This window comes from Wolffia australiana, chromosome 15 (assembly GCF_029677425.1).
Source record: "Wolffia australiana isolate 7733 chromosome 15, ASM2967742v1".
NCBI lineage: Eukaryota > Viridiplantae > Streptophyta > Magnoliopsida > Alismatales > Araceae > Wolffia > Wolffia australiana.
In genome coordinates, this window is record NC_135849.1 from 2,219,824 (window position 1) to 2,237,574 (window position 17,751).

General features: G+C 45.6%; 1 protein-coding gene across 1 annotated transcript; it reads right to left on the bottom strand.

The window, feature by feature from the left end:
- Positions 1–245: 245 nt before the first annotated feature.
- CDC48C (cell division cycle 48C) lies at positions 246–15,042 on the bottom strand. The gene is made up of 10 exons (XM_078587269.1): positions 14,173–15,042; positions 13,233–13,843; positions 12,971–13,123; positions 12,653–12,769; positions 12,459–12,563; positions 1,657–1,722; positions 1,246–1,310; positions 972–1,167; positions 759–890; positions 246–660 (listed from the first exon to the last, which is right to left on the bottom strand). The coding sequence occupies exons 1-10, from the start codon at positions 14,978–14,980 to the stop codon at positions 613–615; spliced, it is 2,301 nt and encodes a 766-aa protein (XP_078443395.1). The 5' UTR covers positions 14,981–15,042; the 3' UTR covers positions 246–612.
- Positions 15,043–17,751: the final 2,709 nt, after the last annotated feature.

Sequence of the window (17,751 nt, forward strand, 5' to 3'; positions counted from 1 at the left end):
TTGAAGCACAGATAGAGGCAATATTACAACGCAAAACAATGAAACTTAGTATTCTTTAAGCGAAAACAAATTTTTTCGCCAAAATTGGTTAAAAAATATATAGGGAAAACATATTTTCAAAGCTAGAAACAAGAAACCTAAGTACGGAAATAGACAAGTTGACCCCATAGAGAAAACCCATTCATTGGTGTTGTGACTCAACTGGACGTCTGTTACGACTCCTGGGTAGGACCAGAGCCGAGCCATGAAATCCACGTGACGAGATATTCCAATAAGTCCAACAAGAAACTCGTCTCAAGGAGAAGAGTCCAAGTAGCAAAACCAAGGGAAGAAAAACCACGACAAAGGTCCCAGAGAAGGGAACCGAGAACGAAGAAGAACTTGATACATGGTGGCCGGATCGGCCTGGCGGCTAGGGTAAGGAGAGGATCTCCCCTTCGCCCTCCTCAGAGACTGATCGGCTTCCGTCCGTACCTTTCTCCCGCACCCGACGCTTCCTTTAACTTTGCTCCGCTGGGCCCAAGGAACTCGGCCGGTGATTGGTGTGCGAGAGCTTCTTTTTCTTTCTCTTTTCCTGGTAGGTCCTCGTTAGTTCCCTATCAACGTCTCTCATCAAGCCGGTTTGAAGCGTTTCGACAAATCGTCATAATACTTCCTTCTCTGTTCATCACAAAAAAAAGAATATAATCATATGAACTTATAGATATATTCTTCAACTAAACCAAAGAAAACCCAAATATTTTTCACAAAAGACTCACCTTCTCAGACACGGAAGGCGTAATCTTCGACAGGGCCTGCCAAAAATGGGAGATTTCAATAATCGCAGGGGAACTGCTTGGGTCAGTTAATCCATCTTTTTCCTCTAATGCCACCATGGCTGCTTTATTCACCTGGAAGAACACATAAACCAATATCAAGAACGGATATTTTCCCAAAGAGAAAAATCTAAGAGGTGAAAAATTTATACATACCAGCGATGAGAGATCAGCGCCGCTGAAGTTTTCACAGTCATTGGCAATGAGACTTAGGTCAACTTCAGAAGCCAGGGGTTTATTCCGAGAAAGAGTTTTCAAGATGAGCACTCTCTCTTCCCGGCTTGGTAATGGGACGTACATTATTTCTCCTAGTCTACCTGATCTTAGGAAGGCCGGATCGACAGCCTCGGGTCTGCCACGCATCACCGCGAGTGGGTAGGAGATAGAAACAAAAACAAATGAAAAGTCTGAAACTAGGCCTTATTCTAACCTATTTGTAGCTCCTATGATGAAGACACCTTGTCTTTGGTCAGCGCCGTCCAGCTCAATAAGCAGCTGCAAAAATTTTTGAAGTTAATACAGTACAAGTGGGGTCTTTTTTGTTATTTCCAACCCTTATATAAGGATGGGAAACATCTTCTGTGTCTGAGTACGTTTGCCAGAGATTTTGTGGAGGTTCAGAAAGGCAAACAGAATTTTTTTCTAAAGGAAACAAAACTCTACTTAAATAGTTTATTTTGAAAGAACTCTACTTAAATAGTAGATAAGAAAAACACACATAAAACCTACTTCCAACAAATGTTATATGCAGATGGAAGATAATCATAAAAAGGTTGAAAGAGCATAGCAAATGGAAGATGGGCCAACAAGTTTGCTAGCTAGAATCGTATTGAAAGTACACCTGAGTTAAAACTCGATCCACAACTGAGTCGCTATCCTTTCCTCGTCTCATGGTCAATGCATCAATCTGGGACATTTAAGACAAAAAAAGCATCAGATGATGTGGGCAATTATCTTGAGTAGAAAAATTTTAATGATTTTGTTACGAATCTCAACAATGTAGTCCAGAAACAAAAGACGTGTAGCTTGAATAGTGACCAATGTTGTTAACCCTAGGAGGGGGAAGTGGATCAAGAGAGATGGAGTGAGAAGGAAAATAGAATAATGTACCAAAGATGTTACAAGAAGAGGGTATATATATATACCCTAAGTGAGAGAAGAGAGATAAAGGGCTAATGGGCTTATAGAACAGGGCCCATTAGCCCGATATAGGAATATATCACTAACACCCCATGGCGAAGTATGGATGTCTTCCATACCGAGCTTGGACACCTGCGTTGGAGAAGTGGACGAGAAAGTCCCTTGGTGAGGACGTCCGCCGCCTGATCAGCGGATGCAACAAAGTCAAGATCAAAAATCCCTTCGTCAACACGCTCCTTAAAGAAGTAGCGATCACGCTCCATGTGCTTTATCCGTCCCTGCTGGCCCGGATTTAAGGCCAGTGTAATCGCTGACTTGTTGTCACAGTAAAAATGGATGGGACGGGAATACTCCACCCGAAGATCGTGAAGGATCCGTAAATCCACTGACCTTCGGATGCCCCATCGGCGCCGCTGAACTCAGCTTCCGCGCTTGAGCGGATACCTTGTCTTGCTTGCTGCTCTTCCAGCTGACTAGGCTGCCAAAGATGAACGTGCAGTACCCGGTGGTGGATCGGCAATCCACAATCGAGCCGCGAAATCTGCATCAGTGTACACTTTCACTTTTCTGTCCGAACTCCGAGGGAAGAGCAGTCCTTCCCGGGGCAACCTTTAGGTATGCAAGTACCGGTGGGCGGCCTGGCGATGAACCTCTCGAGGCGAGTGCATAAACTGACTAAGTTGACTGCAAAGCTGAGGTCGGGCCGAGTGTGTGTCAAATAGAGCAATTTCCCCACCAGCTGCTGATACTGATAAGGATTCACCAGTGGAGAGTCCTCCCCTTTGCCCAATTTGACGTTGGGATCAATGGGAGTGCTCACCGGAGCACACTCAGTCATACCAGTCAGGGTGAGCAGGTCAACGGCATACTTCTGCTGCGAGACGAAGATCCCCCGGGGGGAATAAGCCACCTCAAGGCCAAGGAAATATCTGAGGAGGCCGAGAGTCTTAATCTCAAACTCCTTGGCCAGGGCAGCACTGAGACGGACAGCTTCGGCAGCATCGGAACCCGTGAGCAAAATATCATCGACGTACACTGCCAGGATAGATACACCGGTCGGCTGATGACGGAAGAACAATGAGGCATCACCGTTGCTCTGAGTATACCCTTCGGCTTTCAGAACGGAGGAGAAACGGCCGAACCACATCCGAGGTGACTGCTTCAGTCCATAGAGGGACTTCCGCAATCGACAGACGGTGCCGGGAGGACCAAGGGTGTACCCCTCGGGCTGCTTCATATACACCTCCTCCTTCAGATCGCCATGTAGGAAGGCGTTCTTCACATCAAACTGCCGAATCCCCCAATGGAAGTGAGCTGCCAATGCCAAGAGAAGACGAACCGTTTCCATCTTCGCCACCGGGGAAAAGGTCTCGAAATAATCCACTCCATATGATTGGGTGAACCCCCGAGCGACGAGGCGAGACTTGTACCGCTCCAGGGTGCCATCCGCATGATGTTTCTTGGTGTGGATCCACTTGCAATCCACCACCCTCTTGCCAGGAGGAAGGGGGACCACATCCCACGTGTGGTTCTTGAGCAAAGATTGCATCTCCTCGTCCATCGCCGCTTTCCAATGAGGAGAAGCGATAGCATCGGCTACACGGCGAGGAATGGGATCCGACTCGATGCGAGTGAGAAACAGCCGGTAGGGAGTACTCAGCCGGTCGAATGAGAGAAAATGAGATAGAGGATAGCGGGGTGTGCGAGTGCACTGACGAACCCCCTTCCGAAGGGCGATAGGCCAACCCAGCTGTTCCTAATCATCGATAGAGGGCTGAGCGGAATCGTCCGACGGAGGATGAGCGGAAGCGAGAGGTGGGGGAGACAAAGGTGCGGGAAGGGAAGTGGAGTCACCCGCACAAGGGAGGATAGGATCATCCTCGGATGGGAAGAAAGAAGCCAACTCACCGGGAGGAGAGGAAGAGGACTCACCCGAAGAGGGGAGATCCTGTGAGGACGGAGCTGGAGAATCCTGGCCAGTGAGAATGCCCGGGGGAGGAGGCGGCAAGGGTGCCGGAAGCGAAGGAGTGGACAGCACGTCCAAGGACCCCTCAGGTGTCACCGACGGAGAAGAAAGGACATCAACGGGAAAAGGATCATGGAGAGACGAGGGTGGCGTTGGAACAGTGGGCTCCACACTCGGAACAGGCCCCAAGTGGGGAGCCGAAGGAGCCTCATCCAACGGGAGGCGGGATGAGGAAGAGTAGTCCCCGAAATAGGGTTCATGCTCGGCAAAGGTGACATTTGCCGAGATGAAGAAACGCCTTGTGGGCGGATGGTAGCACCTGTATCCCTTCTGGAGGGATGCGTGGCGGCAGATGCACCTCAGAGCACGAGCATCGAACTCGTCCGTGATGGAGAGGTATCGTGGGCGAGGCGGTGCAGCCGAAGACCCGAGGAAGGAGACCCGTCCGCAGAGAAATATCCGAAAAAGTCGCATTCATCCGGTCCAGGGGGCAGGAGAACTCCAATGTAGGGGAAGGAAGACGATTGATGAGGTGGGTACTCGTCAAAATCGCCTCACCCCAATACTGCCAAGGCACCTGGTAGTTCACCAACAGCGTCCGGGCGGTGGAAGTGACATACCCAATGCGGCGTTCTGCCATACCGTTCTGCTCCGGCGTAGCTACACATGAAGTTTCGTGGAGGATTCCACGATCCGCAAAAAATGAGGCAAGTGCGGTATTGACGAAGTCGCGGGCATTGTCCGACCGGAACCGCTGGATACCACGACCAAACTGAGTCTGGACCATGGCGCAGAAATGTCGGACGGTGGATGTGACCTCTGACTTCGTGGTCAGCAAATAGACCCACGTATACCGGGTGGCCTCATCCACAAAAATCACGAAGTAGCGGTGCCCCCTCAGACTAGGCTGCGGGGCCGGTCCCCAAACATCACTGTGAACCCGATACAGCGGACTCTTCGTATGCATTTCAGAGGGAGTAAAGGAAGATCGACGATGCTTGGCCAACTGACAGGCTTCGCAAACAACACTCGATAAGTCGAGTCCAGTACATAAAGAAGGGAAAACTCGCTGCATAGTAGAAAAAGGAGGGTGGCCAAGCCGCTGGTGAGCCAACTGGAGACGTCCTCTACACTGCTCGTCGGCTGGTCGAAGTGCCCGGTGCACCAAGAAAGTAGAAGAGCGCCCCCCGTCGTCCAACAGTAGCAGTCCATGTTCCCGCCTAATCGGTGTAGTCCTTCCCACCTTGTCAGACAGAAACATGCCGTCAGGTTGGAGGTGAAAGGAGCACATAAGGGCATCAACAAGACGTTGCGGAGACATGAGAATGGCCCGCAAATCAGGCACATGGAGGACGTTGTTGACCACACCGAGGCCATCCACAAAAACTGCCCCGATTCCGGCCACCCGGAGACGTCCACCGCCCGCCGTAAGAACGGTACGGCTCTCACGATGCCTCTCGTACGATACAAACCGGTCATTGAAGGGGGTCATATGCTCGGTGGCCCCCGAATCAAGAACCCACGTAGTATCAGAGACGAGAGGTGAGTGAAGAGCCGTATGACCACAGTACCACTCAGAGGAAGGAGAGGGCTGAAACGCACCAAAACCGCCGAAGTAGGACGTGGACTGGGTCTGGGTCTGAGTCTGAAGGGCAGCCATCTGGGACTCCATTTGGTCACGGAGACGAGTGAAGTCAGACGGCCAGAACAGGGCCTGGAGGACGTAATGGGGCCGTCCAGGGGGCGGATGACGGAATGGATGACGAAAACAGTCTCGGGATGACGCACAGATGAAGAGGATGACGGAAAAATCGTCCGGATGACGGTTCGGACGGGTCGGTTGACGGTTCGGAAGGTGATCGATCGGATCGGATCGAATGACGGGTCGGACGGGATCGGATGACGGTTCGGACGGGATCGGTTGACGGATCGACTCGGGATGACGCGCCGGGATGACGGTTCGGCGCTTGCTGCGGCTGCTTCGGCTGCGGGCTCCGGAACGGCCGTCAGACGCCGGAAATCGAAGGAGGAAGACGGTATGGAAGATTTTGAGGATGAAAATCGGAAGAGGAACGACGGTATGGAAGATTTTAAACCGAAAAAATGACTGGAATGAAGAAGAAATTGCGGAAGCGGAAGGGGAAGTTCCGCAAGAGAATGGAGACGAAGTTCCGCGTGACGAAGATAGTCTGCGCGGGGAATGTTCGTCCGGTAGAGGGATCTCACTCCTTAGAGAGCCATTGGCTCTGATACCATGTTAACCCTAGGAGGGGGAAGTGGATCAAGAGAGATGGAGTGAGAAGGAAAATAGAATAATGTACCAAAGATGTTACAAGAAGAGGGTATATATATATACCCTAAGTGAGAGAAGAGAGATAAAGGGCTAATGGGCTTATAGAACAGGGCCCATTAGCCCGATATAGGAATATATCACTAACAAATGTCTTCCAAAAGAATTACAATACTTTCGAGATCCAGGAAGATCAAGAAGATTAGAAAAGAAGAGAATAGGTAGAAGGGGACTTCAGCCGCATCGGCTCCCTCCCCGCCTCTGGTGGAGAATCTCTCGCCAGAACTTCCAGTCTTTTTTCCTCCCCCTCCCTTCTGCTTTAATGCCTTTATTTATATGGGCGTCTTTCCCGCCCAAAGTTTGTTACGCCTTTCTTGCTCATTTCTTGTATACACGGGGAAGATTCGTAACATTACTCCCATCCTCGACAACCCAATTGTCCTCAATTGGAAAATTTGGAAATTGTTTTTGAATTACGTGTAGGTCTTCCCATGTAGCTTCATGATGAGGTAGATTCTTCCACTTGATTAGGAGTTGCATGCCATCCTGGTTGAAGCGGTAGGATCTAACCGATTCTGGATATACCTGCCATTCCCACTCATCAGTCAGATTAGTTGGAATTGAAGTAGAAACGATATTGTCACCAATTGCTTTGCAGAGATTTGAGACGTGAAACACAGGATGAATGGTAGTAGTAGAGGGTAAATCCAATTTGTAAGCGCCAGGGCCTATTTTTGCAATTATAGTAAAGGGGCCGAAGAATTTTGGAGCTAATTTTTCGGAAGTTCTTTTTGCAAGTGACTTCATACGATAAGGACGTATTTTGATGTAGACTTTGTCACCGATTTCATACTCAACATCACGGCAATGTTTATCCGCATTTTCCTTCATGACAGATTGGGACTTGTATAAATGCGTCTTGATGCGGTCTAGGATCATATCACGTTCCGATAATAATCTGTCCAGGGAGTCGTTGGGTGAAGGTTCACTGCCATATCTGACTAATGGTGGGGGGTCTCTGCCATATACCACATTGAAGGGTGTGGTCTTGATAGATGAATGAAATGAGGAATTATAGCTAAACTCGGCCCATGGTAGCCATTTGGACCATTGTTTTGGGCATTCAGAAGAAAAACAACGGAGATAACATTCCAATCCCCTGTTAGAGACTTCTGTTTGACCATCAGTTTCTGGATGATAGGACGAGCTCATCTTCAACCTTGTACCTTGTGCTTTATGTAGTTCCTTCCAAAACGAACTTGTGAAAACGCTTCCTCGATCTGAAACTATAGATCTTGGAATGCCATGAAGTCAAAAATTTCTGCAATTCCCTGAGCTGAAAATGGATGTTTCAGTGCAATATAATGACAATATTTACTCAAACGGTCGACAACTACCATGATTGCATTGAAACCATTTGAAGTAGGAAGTCCTTCAATAAAATCTAGAGATATATCTTCCCAGATCTTGTCTGGTATCGGTAGAGGTTGTAAAAATCCAGCAGGAGTGAGATTAGATGCCTTGTTTCGTTGGCAAATCTGACATTCAGAGACGTATTTCTTGATCTGCTTCTTCATCCCTGCCCAGATGAGTTGCCATGAAATTCTTTTATACGTTTTCTGAAAACCTCCATGACCCCCTATCTTCGCATCGTGAAATTCATGTAAAATGAGAGGGATGAGGGCGGACCCTTTTGGAATGACCAGCTTCTTTTTATAGAAAAGAAGATCCTGTTGCAGAGTATAGTGCTGCTTTGTTGCTTTGTTCAGACGGATGGCTTCTATTATTTTGTTGAGATGAGGGTCCGCTGAAAGTTCATTTACGAGGACTGGTTTATCCAACCAGTGAAGAGTAGACAGAGAATTGCAACTGAAATCTTCAGGAGTAAGAGCTTGGACTTCTGTGACATTCATGGAACGAGAGAGGGAATCAGCCACAACGTTGTTCTTCCCTGCCTTGTATTTGATATCAAAATCATACCCCAATAGCTTCGCCATCCACCTATGGTATTGTTGGGGAATCTCTTGTTGATCATTGAGGAATTTAAGGCTGAATTGATCAGTAAAAATAGTAAATTTTTGAAAAAGTAGATAATGTTTCCACTTATTTACAGCAAGAACCACTGCCATCATTTCTCGTTCATATGCTGATTTCAACTTTCCTTGGTGTGATAAGGATTTGCTGAAGTATGCTATAGGGTGACCCTCTTGTGATAGGATAGCTCCTATGCCGAAATCTGAAGCATCTGTCTCTACCGTAAATGGTTTGGTGAAATCTGGTAGTTATAAGATCGGAGTTGATGACAAGGGTGCTTTCAGTGCGTCAAATGCTTGATTGGCCTCATCGCTCCAATTAAAAGAATTCTTCTTGAGTAACGAAGTGAGTGGTTGGGCCTTAGAGGCATAATGAGCGATGAAGCGTCTGTAACAGTTTGTAAGCCCAAGAAATCCTCGGAGCTGTTTGGGTGTCTGAGGAATTGGCCACTGAATTATACTTTGGATCTTTTCACTATCTGTGGCAACTCCACCTTCTGATATTCGATGTCCCAAGTAGTTGATCTGGCTTTGACCAATGTGGCATTTCTTCGAATTGATCCAGAGTTGATGTTGCTTTAGAATTTGGAAGATAAGATGCAGGTGTTGTTGATGCTGTTGCGGATTCTGACTGTATATTAAGATATCGTCAAAGAAGACAAGAACAAACTTGCGCATATACGGTTGAAAAATGGAAGTCATGAGTGCCTGAAAGGTGGCTGGGGCATTAGTCAAGCCAAAGGGCATTACAGTGAACTCATAATGACCCTGATGAGTCTTGAAAGCAGTTTTATGAATGTCCTCTTCGTGCATGCGAATTTGATAATATCCAGATTTGAGGTCTAGTTTGGTAAAGGTGGTAGCTCCATTTAACTCTTCGAGTAATTCATCCACGATGGGAATTGGATAACGGTTTGGTATTGTCATCTTATTTAAAACCCTGTAATCCACGCACATTCTCCATCCCCCATCCTGCTTCTTAACCATCAGGGCTGGGCTAGCAAATGGACTGCTGGAATGACGGACGAATTTCAAGTCAAGGAGCTCTTGGACCAGACATTCTAACTCATTCTTGTGTAAATGTGAATACCGGTAGGGTCTCAAATTGATTGGTTTAGAATGAGGAACAAGAAAGATCTTGTGATCTAATGAACGTTTTGGAGGTAAACTCAATGTGGGTTCAAAGACAGATGGATATAACATAGAGAAATTGTAATCTTCAGAGTTGGGTTGGAGTTGAAATACCGTAGGGATATCTGGATTAGAAGCCTTGTAGAGTTCTCTAAATTACCTCTTGCTCTGCAACAAGACCTGTGCTGAAGGTGCATATGAATCAATCTTTGCGGTAAGATCTGAATCTGCTTTAAGCGTATGCAGCCACCCTTGATATAGAATTTTGATAGTCAGTAAATTGAAATTGCCATAAAACCATTCCAATGATTTCAGCCATGGGATTCCCAGAATCATTTCTACACTTCTCAAAGGAATGGGGATGAAATCTTGGACAAATTCTAGTCCTTGTATATATATAGGAATGAGGTCACATATTCCTGGAGATGGTTGCATTGCCCCGTTAGCTAGCATAATGGCAAATTTACTTCTCCCAGCAATGGGAATAGCAAGTTTGTTAGTCAACTCGTGATGAATGAAATTGTGTTGCTCCGGTATCTATAAGAATCCTTACTTGATGACCGAAAGTACTACCCCATAATTTTAGCAAATCTTGTGCGTCGTGGTTGCCAGGGAAATTTTGAGATGCTTGAGCCGAGAAATTTTCTCCCTCGATAATGATATCATCATCTGTTTGCATAAAATCCCCTTCATTTTCTGCAGCTTCATTGTCTTGATCCCCTTCCTGGACCATAATGAGGTTGAGACCTTTCTTACACCGGTGTCCGGGTGTAAATCTCTTGTTACAGTAAAAACAGAGGCCCTTAGATTTACGTAACTGAAACTCTCCTTCTGTAAGCTTGAGATTACGCCTTTTGTTGAATCGATCTTGAGTGGATGATTGCGCACCTTGATTGGCAGGATTCATATGTAGACTTCGATTTCTTAATGTCGCATTCAGACGATTTGTGGGAGTCGTTTCTGCTTGTCTAACCTGAGGTGGTATTACTCTCTGATTGATATTCCCGGCTGTGTGAGGGATTGGGTAAATATTGACGTCCTGCCGTGTATTCCATAGCACGTCGAGATCTTTTTCTGCCTGAATTGATAAATCCATCATTTCTTGATGTCAAAATGGTCGATATCTTCGTACCTCTGTGCGAATATCCGGTTTTAATCCTCGTAGATATGCCATTTCTTTGATCTTGGGCTCAATGTACGGTAGTTGTGCCAGTAGACGTTCAAATTCTGCTCTATAGTCATGGACGGACCCGCTTTGGGTCACTTCCATTAATTCTTGGTATAGGCTATCATCTGAAAGTCCATATCTATTAGAGAACTTCTGCTTGAAATCTCCCCAGTCCCGAAATCCTACTTCTTTCTCAGTGTATATAAACCAATTTTGTGCTGAATTATCCAGATGTATAGAGATAAGCTGCAATTTGTCATAATCAGACATAGGATACATGCGGAAAAATTGCTCTACGCAGGTAATCCACCCGTCCGCATTTTCCCCCTGGAAATAAGGTAGATCTCCTCGTTTGTAAGGGGAATTTTCTAACCTCAATTCTTGATGATGAATTCCTGGTTGCCTCTGAGGTTGTCTGGCAGCTGCTTCTTCCTCGACTGCCGCTGCATTAGGTTGTTGAATGCCGTTAATATGAATGTTGAGATTTGCAATTTGTTCCATCAGGTGCTCCAGAACATTGGTGGTCCTCCTTTGAAACTCCAGATCTGGTTGATCTGCCCGTGGCTCTTGATCCATACTTCGGTAATTTGGCCGAGAATCGTCGGCTCTGATACCAGTGTTACGAATCTCAACAATGTAGTCCAGAAACCAAAGAACGTGTAGCTTGAATAGTGACCAATGTCTTCCAAAAGAATTACAATACTCTCGAGATCCAGGAAGATCAAGAAGATTAGTGTCAAGTGAGGAAGAAGGAAGATAATGACATAAACTCAAGTGAGTACATGTGTGGGTATATATATACCCTAGGAGAGAGAATGATAAGAGGGCTAATGGGCTTATTGAATAGGGCCCATTAGCCCATGAGTATTAGTATCTCACTAACAATTAGAAAAGAAGAGAATAGGTAGAAGGGGACTTCAGCCGCATCGGCTCCCTCCCCGCCTCTGGTGGAGAATCTCACGCCAGAACTTCCAGTCTTTTCCCCCCCCCCCTCCCTTCTGCTTTAATGCCTTTATTTATATGGGTGTCTTTCCCGCCCAAAGTTTGTTACGCCTTTCTTGCTCGTTTCTTGTATACACGGGAAAGATTCGTAACAGATTTTCGATTAGACAACATCATCTAAGTCCACGGTTTCATGATCAGGATTAGTCGATAGGAAAATGTGGGTTTGACAGACAATGACAAATTTGTCATCGTCCTCTTCATCATTATTCGTTTTCGGTAGGAGGCGATTGACATTGATGACAAGATGATGACAAAATCATCATCAGATGATTCCAACAAAAGACGATAATGATGATCTATAATCATCATCATCATAAATCCTTGACCCTGAACCCTAAAGAAACCATCATCATCCCTCATTCAAGCTTAATTAATAGGTTGTCCAACAAGAAAGATTTCCATCACGACGAGGATGATATGTTATCGTCCTGTTTTCATCTTCATCCATGACCTGGAATTAATGATTCTGTTACCGAGTTCTTCAGATGCAGGGTTCAGTGTCCATAATGATAAAGGGGAGTGGCGATGATGATGCCGCAACATCCTCGTCTTTCTCATCTATCAGCCAAGGATGAATCACCACTATCATTTGTCCTAACCTAATCACAGATAATGAAAATTTCATCATCACCTCTTAACCTTTCTTCGGCATTAGATGGGGAGTGGGAACAACGACGATAAAAAATTCGACATGGTCCTCATCATCCAACAGTCTGATGATCAGTTAGTCATCGCCATTCTCCAACATGGATGACCATGAAGATGACAACCTTGACATCGTCGATCACCCTTGTTCAGATGTTTAAGCGCATTGAATCGATAAGTTATCGCCCTGCTGAATCTAGCAATCAATTGTAAATTTATGAGGGACAACGCAGCAGGAAAAACAAGTTAAGACAAGAGATCACACCTCATCAAAGAACAATATGCATGGAGAGCAAGTCCGAGCACGGCCAAACAGAGTCCTCACGGCCAGTTCACTCTCACCAACGTACTTGTTCAGGAGTTCAGGACCCTAAAATTAAATACAAGGGCCGTTTCAAGAACGACACTGAAAAAGTGGATTGATGATGGTTTAGTATAACTCCGCAATAGAAAATAAACCTTTATATGTATGAAATTGGCACCAGCTTCATTCGCCACAGCCTTGGCAATGAGTGTTTTACCACACCCTGGTGGGCCATAAAGCAGAAATCCAGCTTCTAGAGTCAACCCAAATGCCTACGAAAAAAATGTGTAAATTCATTAAGAACTTTTAACCTTCCTAGCAGAAAGCATTCTATTCTATAAGAAGCAACAACAAACAAAGCAAAGCTGATTTAATCCATCAATGAAAATGCAGCAATATCCATGAAAGAAAAAAACATTATCCATCTCAAAAAATAAGAATTCAAGAACATCATAAGAACTTGATATTATTACCTCATATTTCTCTGGATTTTTTATTCTCTGAATGATAAGTCGATCAAAATGTTTCCGAAGAGAATCAAGACCCCCCACATCCTCCCACTTAACAGCAGGTATGGAGGAAAAGCCTTCTCTTCTTGACGAAGGTTGAATAAGCTTAGCTGCTTCCTAAGAAATCCAAAAGAACAAAAGCAAAGACTCACTGTATTTTTACACCAATTAAACATATAAATAACGTAAGTCCATCATCAATACGGACTGAAACTTAAGCCATTACCTGAAAGTCAACAACCGAAACCTTCAGTTTCTCGATTTCATCATGGGTCCAGCGCTGCCTCCACCATGTTGCTTTCTCATCAACCATTAACTCTGCAGGAATTTCAGATACTGTTTGGATCAAAGTCCTCCTCATTGCAAGGATTCCTGCCTTGTTCACTAGTGCAGCTAAATCAGCTCCGACAAATCCAGCTGTAGCCCTGGCCAACATAGAAAGATCTAGCGCACCGTCTAACTTAAGTTTCTCCGTAAGCACTGCTAAAATCTCTCTTCTTGCATTCTCGTCAGGAACACCTAGAAATATCTCACGATCGAACCGCCCGGGTCTTCTCAATGCAGGGTCAACTGAATCCGGCCTATTCGTGGCTCCAATTACTAGAACATACTCGGGTTTCGTCGAAAGATCTTCACTTGCCTTGCCAATTTCTCCTCCATCGACATGGTGGCACTCATCCATGCAAGTCATCAATTGGGTCACAATCCTTTTCTCCACTTCTCTTTGAAGATTATCTCTTTTAGAGCCAATTGCGTCGATCTCGTCTATGAAGATGATAGAAGGAGCAGTACGATGCGCCTTCTTAAACAACTCCCTTATGTTTTCTTCAGATCCACCTGCCTCATTCAAAGAAAAGATTTCGATACAGATTTTCTTTTGAAATAAGCACAAGTATAGACTGATATTTTCCACCAACCAAATAGGTTTTATTGTTTAGTGTTTATGGTCAGGGTTTTGGGGTTGTAGGATCCGGTAAAGGGCTTTCTTTTATTTGTTAAGTGTGTAGGGATTTTGGGTTTTAGGGGAAACTCCTCACCAGTTGAGATAGCAATTGGATATCATCATAGATTGTCCGAGTTAAAATGAATATCTTCTTCAAATCATATCAGCTTTCAATCTTCGGAAATTGATCTAAAAACAACAAAACTGAAGAAAAAATTCTCACCTGAGACCCCAGAAACAACTTCTGGGGCAGAGATTTTGTAAAACGGAACTCCAGATTCATTAGCAATCGCTTCAGCCAGCCTCGTTTTCCCACACCCTGGAGGCCCATGCAACAAAATTCCAGAAGTGGGTTTCACACCAAACGCAGCAGTCAATGGCGGATGCCAAAGAGGAATAACCACATCCATCGTCAGTTCATCAAGAATTTCCTTAATTCCCCCAAAATCCTTGAACATCGCCCCTCTCTTCCCCTTCCAACTCTCCGACTGCGATCCAATCTCCTCTAATTTCCCCATCGACGCATCCGTCACAACGCCATTTCCAGCTGACTTCGCCAAATTGCAATCTTTCCCACCATCTTCCCGCACATCTTCCTCCTTTTCCAACCGATTAATCGTCCCCTTTCTGTACGCCTCCCGAATCCCCGATTTCAACAGATCAAACTCCGGCTTGACCTCCGATTCAAACACCGAATCCTCGTCCTCGGACTCAAATTTGAACCGTTTGGGGCTCCGAGGCGACGGCGTGGCCTCATTCGAGGCCTCATGATCATCATCCTGACCTTCCTTCTGCTTGTCTTTCAGCCGTCTCTGGCGATGGCGGTAGTCTTCGAGCGATTGGGCGACGCAGCGGGTGAAAGGGATGAGCTTCTTGCAGCCGTAGTCTCTGTAAAGCTCGCGAAGATGATCGACAACGGAATTCACGTTGTAGACATCGATCACGCCGTCCAATTCTCGAATTCTTTGGAAGAGGAGGCCTCTATCGACCACTGGCCAAGTCGATCGACCTCTCATCCTCTTCCCCGCCATGGATCGCCCTCCCAAGCTCTCCTCCTTTTTCTTCTTCTTCTTCTTCTTCTTCTTCTTCTTCTTCTTCTATCAGAAGAAGTTAGGGTTTTGGGTAGGGTTTGATATCGGGTATCGGGTTTACCCGGTGGAAGAATCCGATTTGGGTGTTTGAACCGATATTGGGATCCGATAGGGTGAATCGGATTCGGGTATCGGATTTTTAAAGGAGGGTAGTATTCTTAAATATGGAGTGTGGGGGTGGAAGTTGTTAGTGTAAAAGTTTAGGTGATGAGGTTGTTGGTGTGAAGTAGTGAAGATTAGGGAATGAAAGGGGGAGAGAGATAGAGAGAGAGAGAGACGACGAGTTAGAGGTTAGAGTATGGGGTGGGTGCGGAGGCGGAGAGAGAGAGATAGGTAGACAGAGTAAACGTGGTCGTTCTCTTTTTTTGTGAGAATTGTTCGTTCAGTTCGATTTTCCGAACAGGAAAAAAACGAATCCGAACAGAACATCGCACAGACCGTGTGTGGTTTTTTTGTTCGCTTTGGGCGAATTTTGTTCTAGTTTTGTGCGAATGTGTGAATTTTGTTCATTTTTGAAAAAAAAGAACAAAAAACAAAGAACAAGGCCCTGTGCGGTTCTTTTCTGCGAATTTTTTGTTCGTTTCAAACGAACAGAACAGAACAACCATGTCTAAGACAGAAACAGCAAGAAAGAGAGAGAGAGAGAGAGAGAGAGAGAGAAATAGCGAGCAAGAGGTAGAGCAAGAAAGAGAAAGTGTGAGAAAGAGAAACAAATAGAGAGAGAGAGAGAACGTGTGTGAAAGAGCAAGAAATAGTGAGCAAGAGAGAGAGAGAGGAAGAGTTAGGCGTAGCCGGTGGCGATTGGAGGGTGGAGGTGGAGAGAGAGAGAGAGAAGCAAGAAAGAAAGAGAGAGACATGGAGAAATAACTAGAGAGAGTGTGTACAGCCCTAGAGTTGATGGTATTCATTCACAAAGGCCTGTGTGCTAACTATGAGGACATGTCTGTGAACTTGGACATAGAATAGGGGATCGAGTCCTTAAGCGTGAACACCACATGCATCATGGGTGGTGACATTCGATCTTGATCTTTAAAGCTAATGCCCGTTAGGTGCTCGTGCTTGTGGGCACACAAGTACAATGGATCAAGGCAGACCACACACGACAGCCAAGGATGCTGCGTGTGCAGGCTGTCGAGGACGTGCGCACGAATGTGCGTTGTGCGTGCGCGCGCATGCAGGCCATGCAGGTTGGGCGGAACAACACAGGTGTGAGGAGGCAGGTGATATGCACCTTGCGCGAAGTGTGAGTGCACATCGTGCATAATGTGCGTGCGGGGGGCAAGGCACGTGACTAAGGCATTGGCGCAAAGGGTGTTGCGACGGCCACGGGGCACGTCGCACCGTTGCATGTAGTGGCGCAGTGCGCGGCGGCAAGGCTTGGGGCGCTGAGCACGGTGGAGCCAATGAGAACCGAGTGTGGGGGTGTCATCGTAGGCGCTGGTGGTGCGTGGAGCATCAAGGCTGGGACAGACTACTGGGTGCGCCGAGGGCCATGACCCACGGGCGTGCAGGCCTGGCCTAGAGGCACACTTGTAGTTGTGGTGCCAACAGGTGCGCTTGCAAGGCTATGGGCCTCAAGGCACAAGAGCACCACATTCCAATCTCGTGTTGCGCCTCCTCTCGTTATTTCAGTATCGGCCCTGGTCTTCCCCCATGTAATGGATAAGACTATGATGTAATATTGTTTCTTATGATACAGTGACCTAACTCATGAATGGGTCTGGCCCTACCTTCCCTACTTGACCTCCAAGTAATCTAAAGGTGTTGTGACTTCCAATGTACAAGCAAAGGCTACTCAATGTTTCTGCCCGAGCATTGAGGCTAGCACGTGTTCAATCCAAACATTGTTCCTAGCTTTGGATATTGCCGCGTGACAGAGAGAGAAGAGAAATAACAAGCAAGGGGTAGAGAGAAAGAGAAAGTGTGAGAAAGAGAAAGAAAGAGATAGAGAGAGAGAGATTGTGAGAAACAGCGAGAAAGAGATAGAGAGAGAGAGAGATAAATATGAGAAACAGAAAGAAAGAGATAGAGAGAGCGAAAGTGTGAGAAACAGCAAGAAAGATAGAGAGAGACAGAGACAAAGAAATAATGATTATGAAATAGAGAGAGAGAGAGAGAGCTAAAAGTTGTCATGGCAGTGTTTGGAGGTCAGTGGAGAGAGAGATTCTGAGATAGAAAGGTGATTCTATGGTCAAAATAGGATAGTATCCCATGGTATTAGAGGAGTTTAACTCGAGGAAGAATATATAGTTAAATCCCAAGCCAAGGTAGTGTAAATAACAAACAAGATGTTATTTGATGATTTTGTTGAGTATTGATTCTAACTATTATAACTTATTAGAGTTCAATGGTTAACCATACCTAAGGTCATTTGGGGGAATCGTAGAAATAATGGATACACATACACTCTAACAGTTGACGTTAATCTTTTATGAGAGAGTTGGCAGACTTTTCTGTATCATCTAAAGTGAGGTGTACCTTGACACCTATGGCTTGGCAACTTAATCAATCGATTGGGTTAAATTGATCCTTGATTAAGTTATATATTGATATAGTTAATTAATAAAATCAATCAATAAATATTAGTGGGTCATTGGTGTTATTAACTAGATGGATACATGGGTCTCATACATGATATTTTCAGGCGTTGGTATATATACTCTATGTTTGGAGACTTTTATTAAATGTTAAAGGAGACATGGACTTCTATT

Bases quoted from the DNA above. Each gene is read 5' to 3' on its own strand.
- CDC48C (XM_078587269.1), bottom strand. From the start codon at position 14,980: ATGGCGGGGAAGAGGATGAGAGGTCGATCGACTTGGCCAGTGGTCGAT. The intron at 1,311-1,656 runs GTGTACTTTCAA...AAATTTTTGCAG, and splicing joins TGGATCGAGTTTTAACTCAG to CTGCTTATTGAGCTGGACGG. The intron at 1,168-1,245 runs GTTAGAATAAGG...GATGCGTGGCAG, and splicing joins ATCATAGGAGCTACAAATAG to ACCCGAGGCTGTCGATCCGG.